At 43.7% G+C, this 17,506-nt stretch overlaps 1 protein-coding gene across 2 annotated transcripts in view; it reads right to left on the reverse strand.

The window, feature by feature from the left end:
• LOC123504197 (putative thiamine transporter SLC35F3) overlaps positions 1 to 17,506 on the reverse strand; it is a 133,498-nt gene that overhangs the window by 66,553 nt on the left and 49,439 nt on the right. For both annotated transcript variants that reach the window (XM_045254550.1, XM_045254549.1), the window contains one exon: positions 15,301 to 15,702. In XM_045254550.1, the coding sequence (XP_045110485.1) occupies positions 15,301 to 15,553 (253 nt within the window). In that variant the 5' untranslated portion in view covers positions 15,554 to 15,702. The remainder of the gene's footprint in view (positions 1 to 15,300; positions 15,703 to 17,506) is intronic.

Here is a 17,506-nt window from a genome sequence, read left to right on the forward strand (position 1 = left end):
TCAAACTAATAAAAAAAATAACAAACAAGAACACAAAACAAACATCAACTTGAATACAAAATGCACACACATAAACACACAAAAGGCACCAAAACACTAAAAAAAGAAGATAAATAAACATTCCAGAGTGTAGAAGACCTTGACTGAATCCAATGTCACGTAAACATCAATGAATCATCACTCCAGAACAACTACAAGACGAGAGAACGAAATCCCAGAAGCCAATAAAGTAAAACACGCAAGAACACTAGAGGGCAGAAAAAGGACATTCCAAAGAGCTGAGGAAAAAAAAGTCAAACAAGAACAACATTATTAACACACCATCAATTCCACGTGACTTGAATACCACTACAGGAAGCAGAGAGGGAAAGGAAAGCAATCACGAAAGCCAATAAAAACAAGAACACTAGAGGGCAGAAAAAAGACATCCCAAAGCGATAGAAAAACAAAACAAAACATGAATATCAACACATCATCAATTCCACGATACTTGGATACCACCACAGGAAGCAGAGAGGGAAAGGAAAGCAATCACGAAAACCAATAGAAACACAACAAAAAGAGCAAACATCACAAGTATTCCTGAGTATAACACCACGTACACCTGACACACACCGATTTAAAGTGACTCAAGTACACACAAGCACGAACACTAGTACAGGTGACGTGCAACACACCTCGTCTCTGCCACCCCTCCTCCACCGGCCTGCCTAACACACAGGGTAACGGAAGAGACAGTAGTTGCACGGAAGCGGAAGGTGTGAGTGAAGACGTGTGATCATGCAAGGCTGCGACACAGGAACAATATGCATCACGGAAGCAAGAAGCGCCAAGGAAAGCTATCATCAGCCTTGTGAGTGTTTGTGTGAGTGTGTCTGTGTGTCCTTCGCGGAAGTGAATGGCTGAGGGAAAGAGAGAAAGGTCAGGGAATGGTTTAAAGATTTGTGATATAATAACGCCACAATGCTCATACAGGTGTGGTCAGAAGTCGAATACCATTTTTTTTTTTTCAGCTTTTCAATTGTTGCTTGTGTTATTCCAGTATTAATTCCTGCCAGTTTCATGTTCATTAATCATAACAGTTCGTCAACATTTCTCGTTACCTACAAATTTCACGACATTTATTTCTTCTATTACAATCTAAAACCACGTTCTACTGAAGCTGACTAAAGTTTAAATCAACCTCATATTATTTTTATACCCTTTTTACGGCCACTCAAACTATTCACTAGCAATCTTAGAGTTACTATAAGAAACGACTGTAGCATTAATGGGCAAAGTACATCGTCACCACAACAGACGACTGAAGATGGACTAAAAACAATAAGCAAAGGAAGAGATGAGATATTATACTTGTCTATTACCCTTGACTCCACTTGGCTACGTTCCTCCACTCATCCCTTCCTCCTTGCCACACTCCCACCCTCCCTCCCACATCAAGGAATCCCTCAAATATTTACAACGTCACCACAATGCACCACAACGCCCCCGAGAAGCCACACTACACTCAATAAAGGCAACATTCCTAAGTTACATCGACCTCCTGCTGGCTCTTCTCTCCTAACATTTCCTACACACTCACTCCAATAATCCTTTCCTTCTCTTCACTTCCTGTAAAGCCTCGTGCCGCCTCCTCCCTATCCTTTACACTCTCCCACACTTTCTTCCCTTCCCGTAAAGTCTTCCTCCATCTCTCCATTGCCTCCCATCCATAAGTATCTCTCACTCTTCCATTTCTTTGTACTTTATATTTTTCCTCACCAGTGTCATACAATGGAGATGTCTCACACACGATACTGTAACCTCCTCTTCTTTCTACGTTTCCCAGTGAAGTCTCTCCGTTTCTATCTTCTACCGTACCGTTCTTTTCTTCTCGTTCTCTTCCTCTTCTTGCTGTTGTTGGTGCCAGAAACGTCTTAAAACTAATTATTTCCCGTTAGTTTCTATTAACTTTTCCTAACACACAGTTCTCTCTCTCTCTCTCTCTCTCTCTCTCTCTCTCTCTCTCTCTCTCTCTCTCTCTCTCTCTCTCTCTCTCTCTCTCTCTCTCTCTCTCTCTCACACAGTTTCCTTCTTCACCATCATCTTTTACTTTCCCTTTTCTGTGAACACGAGAGAAGACGAGAGAGAGAGAGAGAGAGAGAGAGAGAGAGAGAGAGAGAGAGAGAGAGAGAGAGAGAGAGAGAGAGAGAGAGAGAGAGAGAGAGAGAGAGAGAGAGAGAGAGAGAGAGAGAGAGAGAGAGAGAGAGAGACTACCTTTCCTCTTCATCCACTCTTCCACTCACAAAACCTCTTTCCCACACCTTTCCTTCTCCTCCACTCACTCCACTGTCACTCAACCTCCATCACTCAACTTCTCTCCTCCCAACTCCTTTATCTCCCTGTCGACTTCCTTCCCTCCCTCCCTCCTAGTCTGTAACCCGCACCACATAGCCCAACAACGTGACATTCTTAGGATTACCAGTCACGGGGAGGCAGGGATGAATAAGAGATGTCATGGCTCAGATTCGACTCATCACGCAGGGTAGAAAGACACTCACTCACTCACTCACACACACACACACACACACACACACACACACACACACACACACACACACACACACACACACACACACACACACACGCCCGGTAGCTCAGTGGTTAGAGCGCTGGCTTCACATGCCAGAGGACCGGGATTCGATTCCCCGGCCGGGTGGAGATATTTGGGTGTGTCTCCTTTCACGTGTAGCCCATGTTCACCTAGCAGTGAGTAGGTACGGGATGTAAATCGAGGAATTGTGACCTTGTTGTCCCGGTGTGTGGTGTGTGCCTGGTCTCAGGCCTATCCGAAGATCGGAAATAATGAGCTCTGAGCTCGTTCCGTAGGGTAACGCCTGGCTGTCTCGTCAGAGATTGCAGCAGATCAAACAGTGAAACAGTGAAACACACACACACACACACACACACACACACACACACACACACACACACACACACACACACACACACACACACACACACACACACACACCTGTCAGACTCTCAGTTCTTACGTGTAGTGAGTTGGTTAATTTTGCTTTCATATTTATAAGCTTATTTATCTTTCTTTTAGCCGCTGACACCCTCTTTCCTGCAATGTTGTAAATCTCTCTCTCTCTCTCTCTCTCTCTCTCTCTCTCTCTCTCTCTCTCTCTCTCTCTCTCTCTCTCTCTCTCTCTCTCTCTGGCGTCGCGTGCGAAGGTGAGTGAGTGAGGCAAGTTTTTATATAGGAGCGAGAATATATTTTGTTTAGACGCAAAGATCTCACGTGGGTCAGTCAACATGTTCGTGGTTTATTCAATACTTAACCACTTGTATCTATATAAAAAGTACTGTTTTGTTTACTTACATTTTTCATCATCCTTTAACACCTTTTTTATCCTTATTTTCTTGCCGGTTGTCTTTCTTGTCCTGTTTGTGTTTATATTTACGCTTTTCCATTCTTTCTTGAACACAAATGTTGTTTCGCCTTAACTTTCCTTATCTAAACTGTATTCTCTTGATTTTACTAACTCAACGCTTCTCTTTCAATATTACTTTCTCTTTTTTTCAACACCGTTTTCTTTTCTCCACTTTTAAACACTTTAACACCACTTCTTTTTAATCCTCCTCTTCTCCTTATAAAACTTCTCCCTCTCTTTCTCCTTTCACCCATTCATTCCTACTTTACTTCCCTCTCTTATTTCCACCTCTTCCTCCTCTCTCTCTCTCTCTCTCTTTCTCTCTCCATTCTGTCCATCATTCAAACTATCATACTCACCCATTCAGTCTTTCAATTTACTGAAATGTTAAGAATGAATGACAAAGAGAGGTGTAAAGAAATGAGATGAAAAATACAGGAAAGAATGATAAATAGAAGGGAATGTTCATGCAGTTTTTTGTTCCTTATTTTTATCTTTATATTCAATTATCTCTCTCTCTCTCTCTCTCTCTCTCTCTCTCTCTCTCTCTCTCTCTCTCTCTCTCTCTCTCTCTCTCTCTCTCTCTCTCTCTCTCTCTCTCTCTCTGTCTGTCTGTCTGTCTGTCTCTGTCTGTCTGTCTGTCTGTCTGTCTGTCTGTCTGTCTGTCTGTCTGTCTGTCTGTCTGTCTGTCTGTCTGTCTGTCTGTCTGTCTGTCTGTCTCTCTCTCTCTCTCTCTCTCTCTCTCTCTCTCTCTCTCTCTCTGTCTCTTAAAATGCTGTCTGTCTGTGTGTGTGTGTGTGTGTGTGTGTGTGTGTGTGTGTGTGTGTGTGTGTGTGTGTGTGTGTGTGTGTGTGTGTGTGTGTGTGTGTGTGTGTGTGTGTGTGTGTGTGTGTGTGTGTGTGTGTGTGTGTGTGTGGGATGGAACAATTGGTTGGGAAATAAACGTAAAGTACATCTGCATTTTTTCTCCCTTTTCCTAATTATATTACCCTCCAACAACTTAGCTTCCCCTTTGGGTGTGAACGAAAACTTCCTCCCTCGTCCCCACAGCTGCCCACCACCACCACCACCACCGCCACCACTACCACCACTACTATCTGCCCCCTCCGGAGCACCCCACGGCATACTAAAAGGCCAGGAATGACGCCACATCCGCCGGCCGCCCTTACCAGTATTTCATTTTTACGAGAGATACAAAGGAGGAACACAAAGGAACGTAGAAGAAGTGAAAATAGTAACTAAATCTTTTGTCCTTCTAAAATTTTGTGTTTTCTTTCCGTCTCTTCTTTTTTTATTTTTCTCTTTCTTCCTCTTTTCCTTTTCCGATATTCCAATTTTCTACTATTTCTTTTCTCTCTTATCTTGTATGTCATTTGTCTAATTTTTCTCTATTTTACTATTTCCTCTTGATTTTTTTTTCCTAATTCTCTTACTGCTTTTTCCATCTGCCATTTTCTTTTCATTTCTTATTTTTATTATTTTTCTTTCCTCTTTCTTCCAGTCTTAATAATTTCTCTTTAATTTTGTGTTATATTTCGACTGTACTCTTTTTGTAAGCATGTCTTATTCTTACTTTCCCTCGACCATAACTACTCATGCTTTAAATATAAGTGAAAAATAAAGCGTTTATACACTAACACAAAGAATCATAAAGGAAAACAAACAATAGATATCTTCGTCTTTACTAGGTTGTTTATAAGCTACACTATTTAATCTCAAGTAAGGAACGTGAGATTGTAGATGTGAAGATTCTGGTAACAAAGAATCTTGTCAAAAGGTCCGCACATTTTTTCTCTCTCACTATGCTAAAGAAAGAGCACAAAGACCACACAGAAAAGAGAATAGGGAGTAAATAAAAAGTGAAGACTGAGGAATATGAAGAGGACGTGATGAAATAAAAATAAATTAAAAAAAAACAGGTGGTGAGGAAGGAGGCGAAGCAAGCAAGAAAAAAAAGTAGTGAAAAATTAATAAGAGAGAAGAATGTGAAGGGTACAGACGAAGAGGACAAGGAAGAGGAAGATTGGGGAGAGAGAAACGCGATCTGGGAGGACGGAGCTAGAATGGAGAAGTAATGGGACACAACATGGAGTATCAATTAAAACTTTGAAGCGCTACCTATGTGTGTGTGTGTGTGTGTGTGTGTGTGTGTGTGTGTGTGTGTGTGTGTGTGTGTGTGTGTGTGTAATCCTCTCCAGGGTCATCTTTGAGTAACACACAAATACCTCGAAAATTTTCACGTAACCAGACGGACAAAGGCTTATCACGTGACCTTGAGGAAATAATGTAAATACCACGGCTCTTGTAACCAACTAGAGTATGATTTTTTTTCCTGTCTGTTTGCACGGATTATATTCAAGTTCCAGGAAATTGCAGCACGTTTCAATCCCTGGAATTTCCATAAAAGCTTCGAAGATTGAGAAAAATACACAAACTTCACGACGACAATTCTGAGGGACAAGATGGCAGGACAGACACGAATCATACAGACGAATCATTTCTTCTTTTATTTCCGTCTATTTACGTTGTTCATACGCCTCTATACACAAACGCCTTGTTCTCTAACCATGACAATTTTCTAAGGGCATATAGACAACTACCCGAGTTTTAATGACAGTTTCTCCCTTTAATTACGTAAATTTTGCCAATCCATCACCATAATCATAAAAAACACCCTTAAAACCACGAGTATCTTCAATTAGAGCCTTTTAAAAATAGTGGTGAAACAGCGAAGCGTTTTAGAATATGGGGCATACTCGTGTTCCTGACAATCCGAATTCATTTCAATCCTCGGAAGATCTGTACAATTTTCAGAAAGGGAGAAAACAACGTTTCTTTCTCTTACAAGTCATTTCTGGAACACAGCAGAAGATTGACAAAGGTTTAAGTTTTCCCTCTAGCACTTGAATGCTTATCTTCGAGTTTCAGGGAATTTCAATATGTTTCGATTTCATGTTCCAGAAATTTAAAAGAGTAAAAAAAATATTGGCTTGGAGAGTTGAATTTTGAAGCACAGTAGAAAACGAGAGAGGAAAAACAGTCAGAATCCATCATTGTGTGTGTGTGTGTGTGTGTGTGTGTGTGTGTGTGTGTGTGTGTGTGTGTGTGTGTGTGTGTGTGTGTGTGTGTGTGTGTGTGTGTGTGTGTGTGTGTGTGTGTGTGTGTGTGTGTGTGTGTGTGTGTGTGTGTGTGTGTGTGTGTGTGTGTCCCTGGCTGGCTGGCTGGCTGGGAGGCGACACACATTTATCACTGCTCCACCGCACTGTCAAATCTTTCTACTGCAGTGACGCACGAGTCCACTATAACCCGTGTACTCCTTTCATGTATTATTCCTTGCGTGTTTTATCCGTGTGTTATGTACATCTTTTGTTTACTGAAACTTTCTACGCGGCATTCTCTCCGTTGAGACTCCCTATACTGTAGTGAGGCACACTTTCACTGCCCTTAATGTACTTATCTTCACTTCTACTTCCAACACAGACTAGAAGCTCGCATCACATGACCTATTTAACTGCTAGGTAATATTGCACTTACATCATATTTGTGACTGAGGAGGAAGGAAGGGAGGGAGAGAGGGAAGAGGGAAGAGGGAAAGGAAGGAAGGAAGGAAGGAAGGAAGGAAGGAAGGAAGGAAGGAAGGAAGGAAGGAAGGAAGGAAGGAAGGAAGGAAGGAAGGAAGGAAGGAAGGAAGAGAGAGAGAGAGAGAGAGAGAGAGAGAGAGAGAGAGAGAGAGAGAGAGAGAGAGAGAGAGAGAGAGAGAGACCATATGGTGGTACTGTGACGTGATGTGAACAATTAAAGCAATGAGAAACAAATTGACTCTAAATAGAAATGAAAGCCTGGGATGAAAATTCGTATTCAATAAAGCCTTCACTCTCTACACTGGCCAGCGCACACACACACACACACACACGCACACGCACACGCACACGAACACACGCACTTTGACGGGATTCAGAGGCAATTACCAGTGTGGCTCTTTGCAGATTCATGACGTCATACAGTAAAGAGGAGAGAGGTATTGCTCAATATATTAACACATTTGTATCACCGACCCGGCCCGCGTTGTGACAGGTCTTATGACAACTTACATTACAGGTTATGAAGTGTGGATATCTCTCTCTCTCTCTCTCTCTCTCTCTCTCTCTCTCTCTCTCTCTCTCTCTCTCTCTCTCTCTCTCTCTCTCTCTCTCTCTCTCTCGTAAGTACACTTTTAATTATTTTTCCTCTCTTCTCCGCAATTCAATTTTCTTCTTTCTCTGTTTCTTTAATTTAATCTTCTATGGCACTTTCTTCCTTTTCTTTTTCTATTAATTTATCCTATTTTTCTCTTTTACCTTGTTTTCCTACCTCCCTTTCTTTTTTTTTCCTCTGATCTACTATATTAACTTTCATATTTTCTTCTACATATTCTTTACAGATTATCAAGTCTCTCTCTCTCTCTCTCTCTCTCTCTCTCTCTCTCTCTCTCTCTCTCTCTCTCTCTCTCTCTCTCTCTCTCTCTCTCTCTCTCTCTCTCTCTCTCTCTCTCTCTCTCTGGGGAAAGATGATCTACGAGTATTGCAGTGAAGCGTGATGCCGATGTTGATATAACTCCACGGAAATGGCGCGTTGTGTTTCATTTACCTCCCAATGGATATGAGAGACTGACAGACCAGTAACTGCTGTACATTATGTTCTTAAAACACATACCAAATATATACTCTCTCTCTCTCTCTCTCTCTCTCTCTCTCTCTCTCTCTCTCTCTCTCTCTCTCTCTCTCGCTCTCGCTCTCGCTCTCTCTCTCTCTCTCTCTCTCTCTCTCTCTCTCTCTCTCTCTCTGCTCAAGGTCACTCCACAGCATGCAAGGGCAAAACTATGCAATATTTTGTCTGTGTAACAACTTTATGTCTGGGAAGTGTTTTTTCAAGGGCGTCTCTTTATTGTCGTTGTTACTTGGTGCTCTGTGTGTATGTCTGTGTGTGTGTGTGTGTGTGTGTGTGTGTGTGTGTGTGTGTGTGTGTGTGTGTGTGTGTGTGTGTGTGTGTGTGTGTGTGTGTGTGTGTGTGTGTGTGTGTGTGTGTGTGTGTGTGTGTGTGTGTGTGTGTGTGTGTGTGTGTGTGTGTGTGTGTGAAGATGTGTGTTTGTCTGTCTGTGTGTCTGTCAAGATGAACAACAGCACCAATAACAACAATAGCCACACAAAACCATCCGCCACTGAACACATTCCCGTTCAGCTGGTGTGTGCGGCGATTCCAGGCCAATTACGTCCCTGGATTTCAAAGTATTTTCATTCTTTTCAGTGGAGGCGCAGCGCTACATTTGTGTCACTGTTTGTTTTCATCCACCTGGCTCGGGGATGTGTGTCTTTCATCAAATAAATCACAAAAGCAACGCACACTCATAATGCGATTTGGAGTATCAATATGGATACACATTTTTATATTTCAGTTTTTTTTTTTTTTATATATGAAGGATAAATATTGTTGCTTCCTGTTATATTTTTTACGATATGCCGGAAAAATATCGCTTAATGACCTCTATTCGCATTTCCTTATGTTCCTCAGTTCTTCATGTATTTATCTTAGTTGTTACATACATAACTATGATTTTTTTTTTTTTTCAATTCATCTGCCTTGACTGTTACTCCCATTACTTCCACCATGCCATCACCATATTGCACTTCCTCCACACATATATTATCACGAACCATTATGAAAGGAAATTAATGTTTTTTTTTATTTAAGAATTTACATGATAGAGAGCGTTGAAATATAGGAGATTTTATAGAGGTATGTAAATAAGGAGAGGATATTAAAGTTCTCACAGTATTTACACTCATTAAAGACAAGTAGAGTGATGAGGGACGTCAGAGAAAATAAGGGATATAACAATCGTGGTATAGACCTGATCCTTACAGCAATCACAACAGCACAAAAACGGATTCAAGCTAAGAAATAGTACAGTGTGATAAGGTATGTCAGAGGAAGTAAGGGATATAACAACAGTGGTATAGACAAAGTCCTTATAACAATCACAAAAGCACAAAAAGTAACGGATTCAAACTAAGACATAATACAAAGAGGCTAATAAATAGTAATAGGTGGATGAAAAGCTCAATAAACAAGCTACTATTGCCTAGTCAACGAGAAACTTTAGTAGGAAAGGATTAGATGAACTTAAGGAGAGGTATGATTAGTGTACTATAGATTAGACACGTTTTATTCAGCTGTCACGAATAAAGTTAAATTAGAAAATGGTAGGTAAGGTTCCATTTAAGTTAGGTTGGGTTTTTTTTATACCATGTGGGCTTTTCACAGGAATTTATAGGCTAAAAGGGATACTTTATAGGGTACCTCCTATGTCAAACACCTACACTCGGACCGTGGGCAGGATTCGAACCCGTGCGCTTGGAGACCCCCTCGGACCCCAAAGCACGCATGGTTCTAATGTACCACGGCGAGACATTTCGCAGCGAGGCAATTCCCTGGGCTGAGACTACCTAGAAAACACTGGGTTGGATTATATTTAAATCAGATTAGATTCGAGGCATTTCACAAACAGGCAATTAATTCTCTAGGGTGAGATTACGATGGGGAAAGGAATCATCATGGGTGGAACTTCCTTTAGTGAAATTTACGTAAGAATCCCTCGGTCAGCTTACATTGTACTCCTCCGGGCGATGCTTCTCTTCTCCTTTGTCCAACAGTGGCAAGCCTTTGTTTCTCGAGACCACTCCTCCTCCTCCTCCTCCTCCTCCTGTCTCTCTCTCTCTCTCTTCCCCTCCTCTGACTGTCTTTCTCTCTCCCTTCTCCCAGCATTATTCATACAGTCTTTCTGGTCAAGTTTTACCAAATAAGCTCTTTGGAAACATTCTGTACTAAGCTTCATACATACATAATGGATACAAGACAAACACACTGATACACACCTACCCACACACACACACACACACACACACACACACACACACACACACACACACACACACACACACACACACACACACACACACACACACACAAACATAAACACGGGAACTTTGTGGACTTCGAAGTTTTATCGCTGTGGAGAAAAGTAGAGAAAGGTTGGGAGGAGGAGGAGGAGGAGGAGGAGGAGGAGGAGGAGGAGTAACAACGACAACGACAACAACAACAACGTACTCACCGATATATAAAAAAGAAACTAAAAACAGAGAGGAAAGAAAGAAAACACAAAAACACAAACACAAACACCCATCCACCCACCCACCCACACTCACACACACACACACACACACACACACACACACACACACACACACACACACTGAATAATAAATAACTGAATTACGCGTCAAGAGAAGAGGACACAAGAAGAGGAGGAGGAAGAGGAAGATGGAGGAGGAGAGTGCGGTGTGGCAGAGGAAGGAAGGCAGGGAGGCATGATACGGAAAAGACAGATAAAAAGGACAAAAGTTAATCAAAAAGTATTACCGTCTTTTTTTTGACCAGGTCCTCACTCGGCACACACTTCGCTCTCTTCTACTCTGCTCCCTATGAATCAAAATGTATCACCCAAACTGTCTTTTTTTTTTTTTTTACCAAGTCCTCACTCGGCATACACTTCGCTCCTTTCTTCTCTGCTCTCCTCTCCTCTGCTCTCTATGAATTAAAACGCATTACCCAGACTGCCATTTTTTGACCAAGTCCTCACGCGGCATACACTTTGGACCTCTCTTCTCTGCTCTCCTCTCCTCTGCTCCCTATGAATCAAAACGTATTACCCAGATTTTTTTTTTTTTGACCAAGTCCTAACTCGGCATACACTTTGCTCCCTTCTGTTCTGCTCTCCTCTCCTCGGCTCCCTACGACCTCCATGTAACTGCTCCCTTAAGACATTCCCTGCTTAACTAACCTTCACCGCCTCCACCGACCCGCGGACACTGCTACCGCTCTTCCCTTCCATTCTCCTTGACCTTTCACTGATTCCAACCGACCTTCGCACACAAAGCTTTCTCAGACCTTCATCCTATCTCGTGACATTCTCTTCAAAGATCGCTGACTTCCTTGTTTTACGTGACGCTCCTTCCTTCACGCCCTTCTGTTATGTTAATGAGAAGAATGTAGTTAATGAGGCGAAATAATTAATGACTTGAGTAGGATTCAAACGTGTGGCAATGTTAACTGAAGATTTTATACGTGATTGTAAAGGATAACAAGCAGCAAAATATATATGAGGATGTAGCAAATGATTATGATGATTAACGAATAGTGAAAAATCCGAGGAAAAATCATGAAAGACTTTATAAATGATTACGAGGGAAAACAGAGAATGATCTTAAACTCTTCATTGCTGGGACGCATTTTACTACTGGTATGGGTATGATTAGACGACTTTATTTACATTAGGAAGTTTCTGTGGAGGTCAAAAGATTAATGTACAGAGTCTGCGCTATTTTAATCACCACATAAGTTTCTGAAGCTGGATAAACTTGCCAAATAGTAAACAGAATAAATATGAAAACACGTCATGGTACTGAAGGAGTTAAATTTTCCCTAAACTATTTCATTCCACTGCTCTATACAGACGACAAATTAGAGATCATTACCATATTCACTACTCGTCCCTGATCCTGATTATCTCCATATATTTCTGTACCTCTTCGTATAAGAAGCTGAGAATACACACAATCCTAACAACTAGTCATGCACACATCTTTACCACATTCACTACTCGCCTCTCATCCTGATTCTTTCTTCCAGCCTTTACACTATCCATATATTTCTGTATCTCTTCCTATACAGACACTATGACACACTATCCTACAACTAGTCATGCACACATCCCGCATCCCTTTAACGTCTTCAACACTGGGACACATCTTTTTTTTACCTTGAGATGTGTGTATGATTAAAACATTTTATTGACATCAGGAAGAGTCTATGGAGGTCAGATTAATGGCCACAGTCTCCACTATTTTAATACCCTACCATAAGTTTCCGAAGCTGTATAGAATCACCAAATAGTAAGCAGAATGAAAAATGAAACGCGTCATGGTACTGAAGGGGTTAACGTCATACCTCACCCATAATCTGTCTCCCTCATCGGTGCAATGGTAAAGTAATGTCTCCGGTCTTTCTTTTTATTGGGAAACTGTAGGATTCTATGTCTATCTCTGTTTTTCGTCCTTCTTGCGAGTTTACCGGATTGAGAAGAGTATCAAGGCACTTCGAAATATAAATTGGACAACTTTTAAGGGAGCTTCTCTAATAGTTTCTTTATTTCTCTCTCTCTCTCTCTCTCTCTCTCTCTCTCTCTCTCTCTCTCTCTCTCTCTCTCTCTCTCTCTCTCTCTCTCTTAGACCGGCCTTCTTAATTTTCTCCCTATTGTGGCTAACCTCCTAATCAAATAGTTTTGTGCAAGATAACACTTACACAACAAAGGCGAATCAATATTGGACAAAAACTAATATACATTACTTAATTCTGAAAGTAAAACTCCCTCTAACTAATCACATAAAAATAGTACGAAATATCCACAGCTGTCCTAGAAACACACAACACTTCCCTCACAAAATCGACACACCTGTATCAAAATAGAGAACACCAGCGTGACTTTCTCTGCCTCCCAATCCACACATCCCTCCAGACCCAGAGTGGGCTTCCATCACAACACACAAAATTCTCGAGAGGCAGAGGGGAAGGTGGCGCTCAAAATCCCTGCAGCGAGGTGAATGCAGAGATTTCTCAAGGCAATCTATATGTAAAGTCGCCCAGAGCTTTGCGTCTCCCAGTAATTGAAGAGTCTGGGCTGGGGGATCAGATCTGCCGGTGTATTAACCCAGTGCACAATCCGCCACGATGAATCTACGCGACTATGCAGGAAGGACAGCTGGCCAAGGACAACAATATATGGAAAAAAAAGCCCACTGAGTTGCCAGTTCTCTATAACTATGGGAAGAATAGTGTGATGAGGGTTGAAGCACGTTTGTTTACTGTTCACTACATCTCTAGACGTACGCGTTTGGTCGTGTCTGGCGAAAAAACGCAGCCAATACGAAAATAAGATAAGAAAAGTATCGAGTTTTGTCAGTCTTTTCGTTAATATTCTTTTTCAAGCGGTAACAATCTGGGGCTTTCTCACGATTTTGTGTTCTTGGTTTTGAAAATATATAGAAAAAAGGGAGGATAAAATAAATGAATATGGATAAAGATAAAGAGAGAGAAAAAAAACGAACAAACTGCAAAAAAAAAAAACTAAGCTTCATAATATATACAGTGTAAACCAAAAATAATAACGAAAAAAAAAATATCATACAATAAACACATAAAAGAAAGAGAAAAAAAAAAAAAAAAACATAACTGCTCGGAAAAGAATACAAATTAAAGTCATACTATTTAAACCTGCAGGAATTAAAAACACATTACAACGAACACACATGAAAATAAAGACCCACAAAATTCGCATTCTTTGTCATGTACCCAGAGGAATGGAAGGAAAACATGAATAACAACACTGCCAGGGAGAGAAATGAGAAGAGGAATACAGGAGGAATGCAAATAATGAATAGAAAAAAGAAATGATAAGCGAAAGATAAAAAAAAAGATAGAAAAAAAAATTACGTGAAATTAAAAAGTGAGAGAGGGTGAAACGAAGAGAGAGAGAGAGAGAGAGAGAGAGAGAGAGAGAGAGAGAGAGAGAGAGAGAGAGAGAGAGAGAGAGAGAGAGAGAGAGAGAGAGAGAGAGAGAGAGAGAGAGAGAGAGAGAGAGACCACAGCTAGACTTAAACAGCTAGACTTCAAGCCACACCCCGCACCCCAGACACACTTCCCGCTACACCCCGCACCCCAGACACACTTCCCGCCACACCCAGAACCCCAGACACACTTCCCGCCACACCCAGCACCCCAGACACACTTCCCGCCACACCCCGCACCCCAGACACACTTCCCGCCACACCGAGCACCCTAGACACACTTCCCGCTACACCCCGCACCCCAGACACACTTTCCGCCACACCCCGCACCCCAGACACACTTTCCGCCACACCCCGCACCCCAGACACACTTCCCGCTACACCCCGCACCCCAAACACACTTTTCCGGTCACACTCCAGAGTTGAATAAAGCTTTACTTATTTTATACTTCCATCTATTACATTAATTACAACATGAGTTCAAGATTTTTCATTAGACTTCAAGTATTAATCTCTCTCTCTCTCTCTCTCTCTCTCTCTCTCTCTCTCTCTCTCTCTGGGAAGAAAGAGAGGAATTATCTGCAGCGGGTCTGGGTTCAAATTGATTTATGCATATCGTGACCTTTATGCACAGGTTTTGCTTGACGCGGTGCACACAGGAAGGCCTGAACTGTTAGGGTTGCCTTAAAGAACTTCATCCCGCCGCCTGGTTTGTGCTCTGGCGGGGTGATAAGGTGTGGTGGTGGGAGAAGGGAATCTTGGGGAGGGAGGGAGAGAATGAGAAAGGGAGAGAGAGGAAGAGTGAGAGAGGGAGGAAGATTAAAATTTAATATAAGAGAATTAGGGACTGGTGACGACATTACGGAAAAAGGCATGCACACACACGCACACGCACACGCACACACACACCGCGTAGTGTAGTGGTTAGCACGCTCGACTCACAATCGAGAGGGCCGAGTTCGAGTCCCGGGGCGGCGAGCCAAATGGGCAAGCCTCTTAATGTGTGGTACGGGATGTAACTCGAGGGGTTGTGGCCTCGCTTTCCCGGTGTGTGGAGTGTGTTGTGGTCTTAGTCCTACCCGAAGATCGGTCTATGAGCTCTGAGCTCGCTCCGTAATGGGGATGACTGGCTGGGTGACCAGCAGGCGACCGTTGTGAATTACACACACACACACACACACACACACACACACACACACACACACAGGGGCAGCACTCACCGGTGTCGGCGTCTGGGTGGGGCACGGGGGAGCCCTGGTTGATGGAGATGCTGCCGCCCGGCGTGCCGCAGCGGCCGCTGATGCCTGCTGACCCCACGCGCATTCCGGAGCCATTGGACAGCTGCAGCGGCGGCCCCGGCGAGTCCTCGTCTGTCACCACCACAGAGGGGCGCGAGGGTGTCGAACCCCGCCCCTTGCGCGGGTTAAAGATGGTGGCGATGGAGGGTCGCCTGGCCCCGGGGTCTTCAGTCATGGTGGCGCTGGCCGGGTCTCGCTCGCTTACTAATAGCGACCCATGGCGGCCGCGGCCACCCTCACGCTGGCCTAATGGGCCGCACTAAGTGAGGTGCTGGCCCGTCATGGGCGCTGGTGTTTGACGGCGCCCACTGTCTGCCAACACACCTGTGGAAGAAAGCACTTCTGTTAATGCTGAGCGTTCCAAGACCGCGGCCTGTAAAGGTGTGCACATGGCGGCACGTTGGCTCGTTAGTGTTCAATCAAGCTGCCTTTATTAACCTAATTCCTCCCGCCTCCTGCTACGCCGCTCCCCTCGCCACACCTCTTTGTGCTCTCACGCAGCGCCGGGCTCTCACTCTGGCTGCATAATTCGCACACTCAAATCCAACACTGGTATGTGTGTGTGTGTGTGTGTGTGTGTGTGTGTGTGTGTGTGTGTGTGTGTGTGTGTCTTTCACCACCACGCTCCTCCTCCTCATTACCATTTCGCTCCTCCTAAGGTTTGCTTTCCCTCCTCTCCCTGCTCCATTACCCTCCCGCTCCTGCACACTCCCCCTATCCCTTATCCACCCTTACCCTGCACCTCAACCTCAAGCTCCTCCTCCTTCCCTTCCCCTCCCCAACACACACACACACACACACACACACACACACACTGTACCCACATGTGCTAAGCCTCACGAACCTAACTGTTTTCACACCACAAATGAAGGAGCAACTTTAACCACGTCAGGAGCGCGAGGCATGAAGCGAAGTGAGGGCCACGGATTACACTGGCGATAAGCAAGACCTAAGAAACATCGCTGCCCTGGAAAGATTCTCGCAAATGTTAAAGGCCGTCAGAGGGAAGAGACACATCGATCCAGTGAATATTTGGGTTTTAAAGGCAGGCACACACACACACACACACACACAGGTCATGGCTTGTGCTGTGGTGAGGGTAAAGTGCCGCGTGCTGGGGTGGCCGTGCTATCTGGGTCACACAATGCTATAAAGGACTGATTGACTGACTGATTCATTGGTGTTTTGCTGCAGCGGTAATGAAATCAAGCATTGACGCACATCAAAAAGCTAACCGCTTGGATATAGTTACATTGTTGGGGTAAAAATAGTGATGATTTTTTTTTATTCTATGTAAGGAATCTAAACTGAAAATGAGAGAGACAGAGACAGGGAGAGAGAGAGAGAGAGAGAGAGAGAGAGAGAGAGAGAGAGAGAGAGAGAGAGAGAGAGAGAGAGAGAGAGAGAGAGAGAGAGAGAGAGAGAGAGAGAGAGAGAGAGAGAGAGAGAGAGAGAGAGAGAGAGAGAGAGAGAGAGAGAGAGAGAGAGAGAGAGAGAGAGAGAGAGAGAGAGAGAGAGAGAGAGAGAGAGAGAGAGAGAGAGAGAGAGAGAGAGAGAGAGAGAGAGAGAGAGAGAGAGAGAGAGAGAGAGAGAGAGAGAGAGAGAGAGTGGCAAAGCAACACTTAAGACTCAACACGTGAGCTGTGACGAGGAAACCTGCCGTAACCTTTGTCACAACAGCTGCCTTGGGGATACGCCAGTCTTCAAGTGTAGCTACACGGAACAGCTACGACTCCAAGCAAACATCCCGGACCCCGTCATCTACATCAGCGAGGAGACTGACACACCCCACGCCACTACCGGACGATAGTGGGAGAGTCAGTGGGAGGGCTTGGAGAGAGGAGAGCTAGTTTCACTAGTTGAGAAGCTCACTGAGGAAGCCTCTCAACAAAACTGTGTGATTAAGTCCCTCCAGGACGACCGAGACTTGATCATACAGCACAGAGACGTGTTTGCTGCGGCTCTCAGAGTAGCAGACAGGCTGATAGCGTCAAAACAGCGCCAGACGCAAGTAGCCACACGCTCTCAGGCAGTCAGCGCCCACGCAGAGTCAATTGACGAACACTGGGAGGTGGTTTGTCAGGACTCTGAGAGGTGGAGGACGTGGTGGAGCTCGGATAAACCGCAA

Source organism: Portunus trituberculatus, chromosome 15 (genome assembly GCF_017591435.1).
Source record: "Portunus trituberculatus isolate SZX2019 chromosome 15, ASM1759143v1, whole genome shotgun sequence".
NCBI lineage: Eukaryota > Metazoa > Arthropoda > Malacostraca > Decapoda > Portunidae > Portunus > Portunus trituberculatus.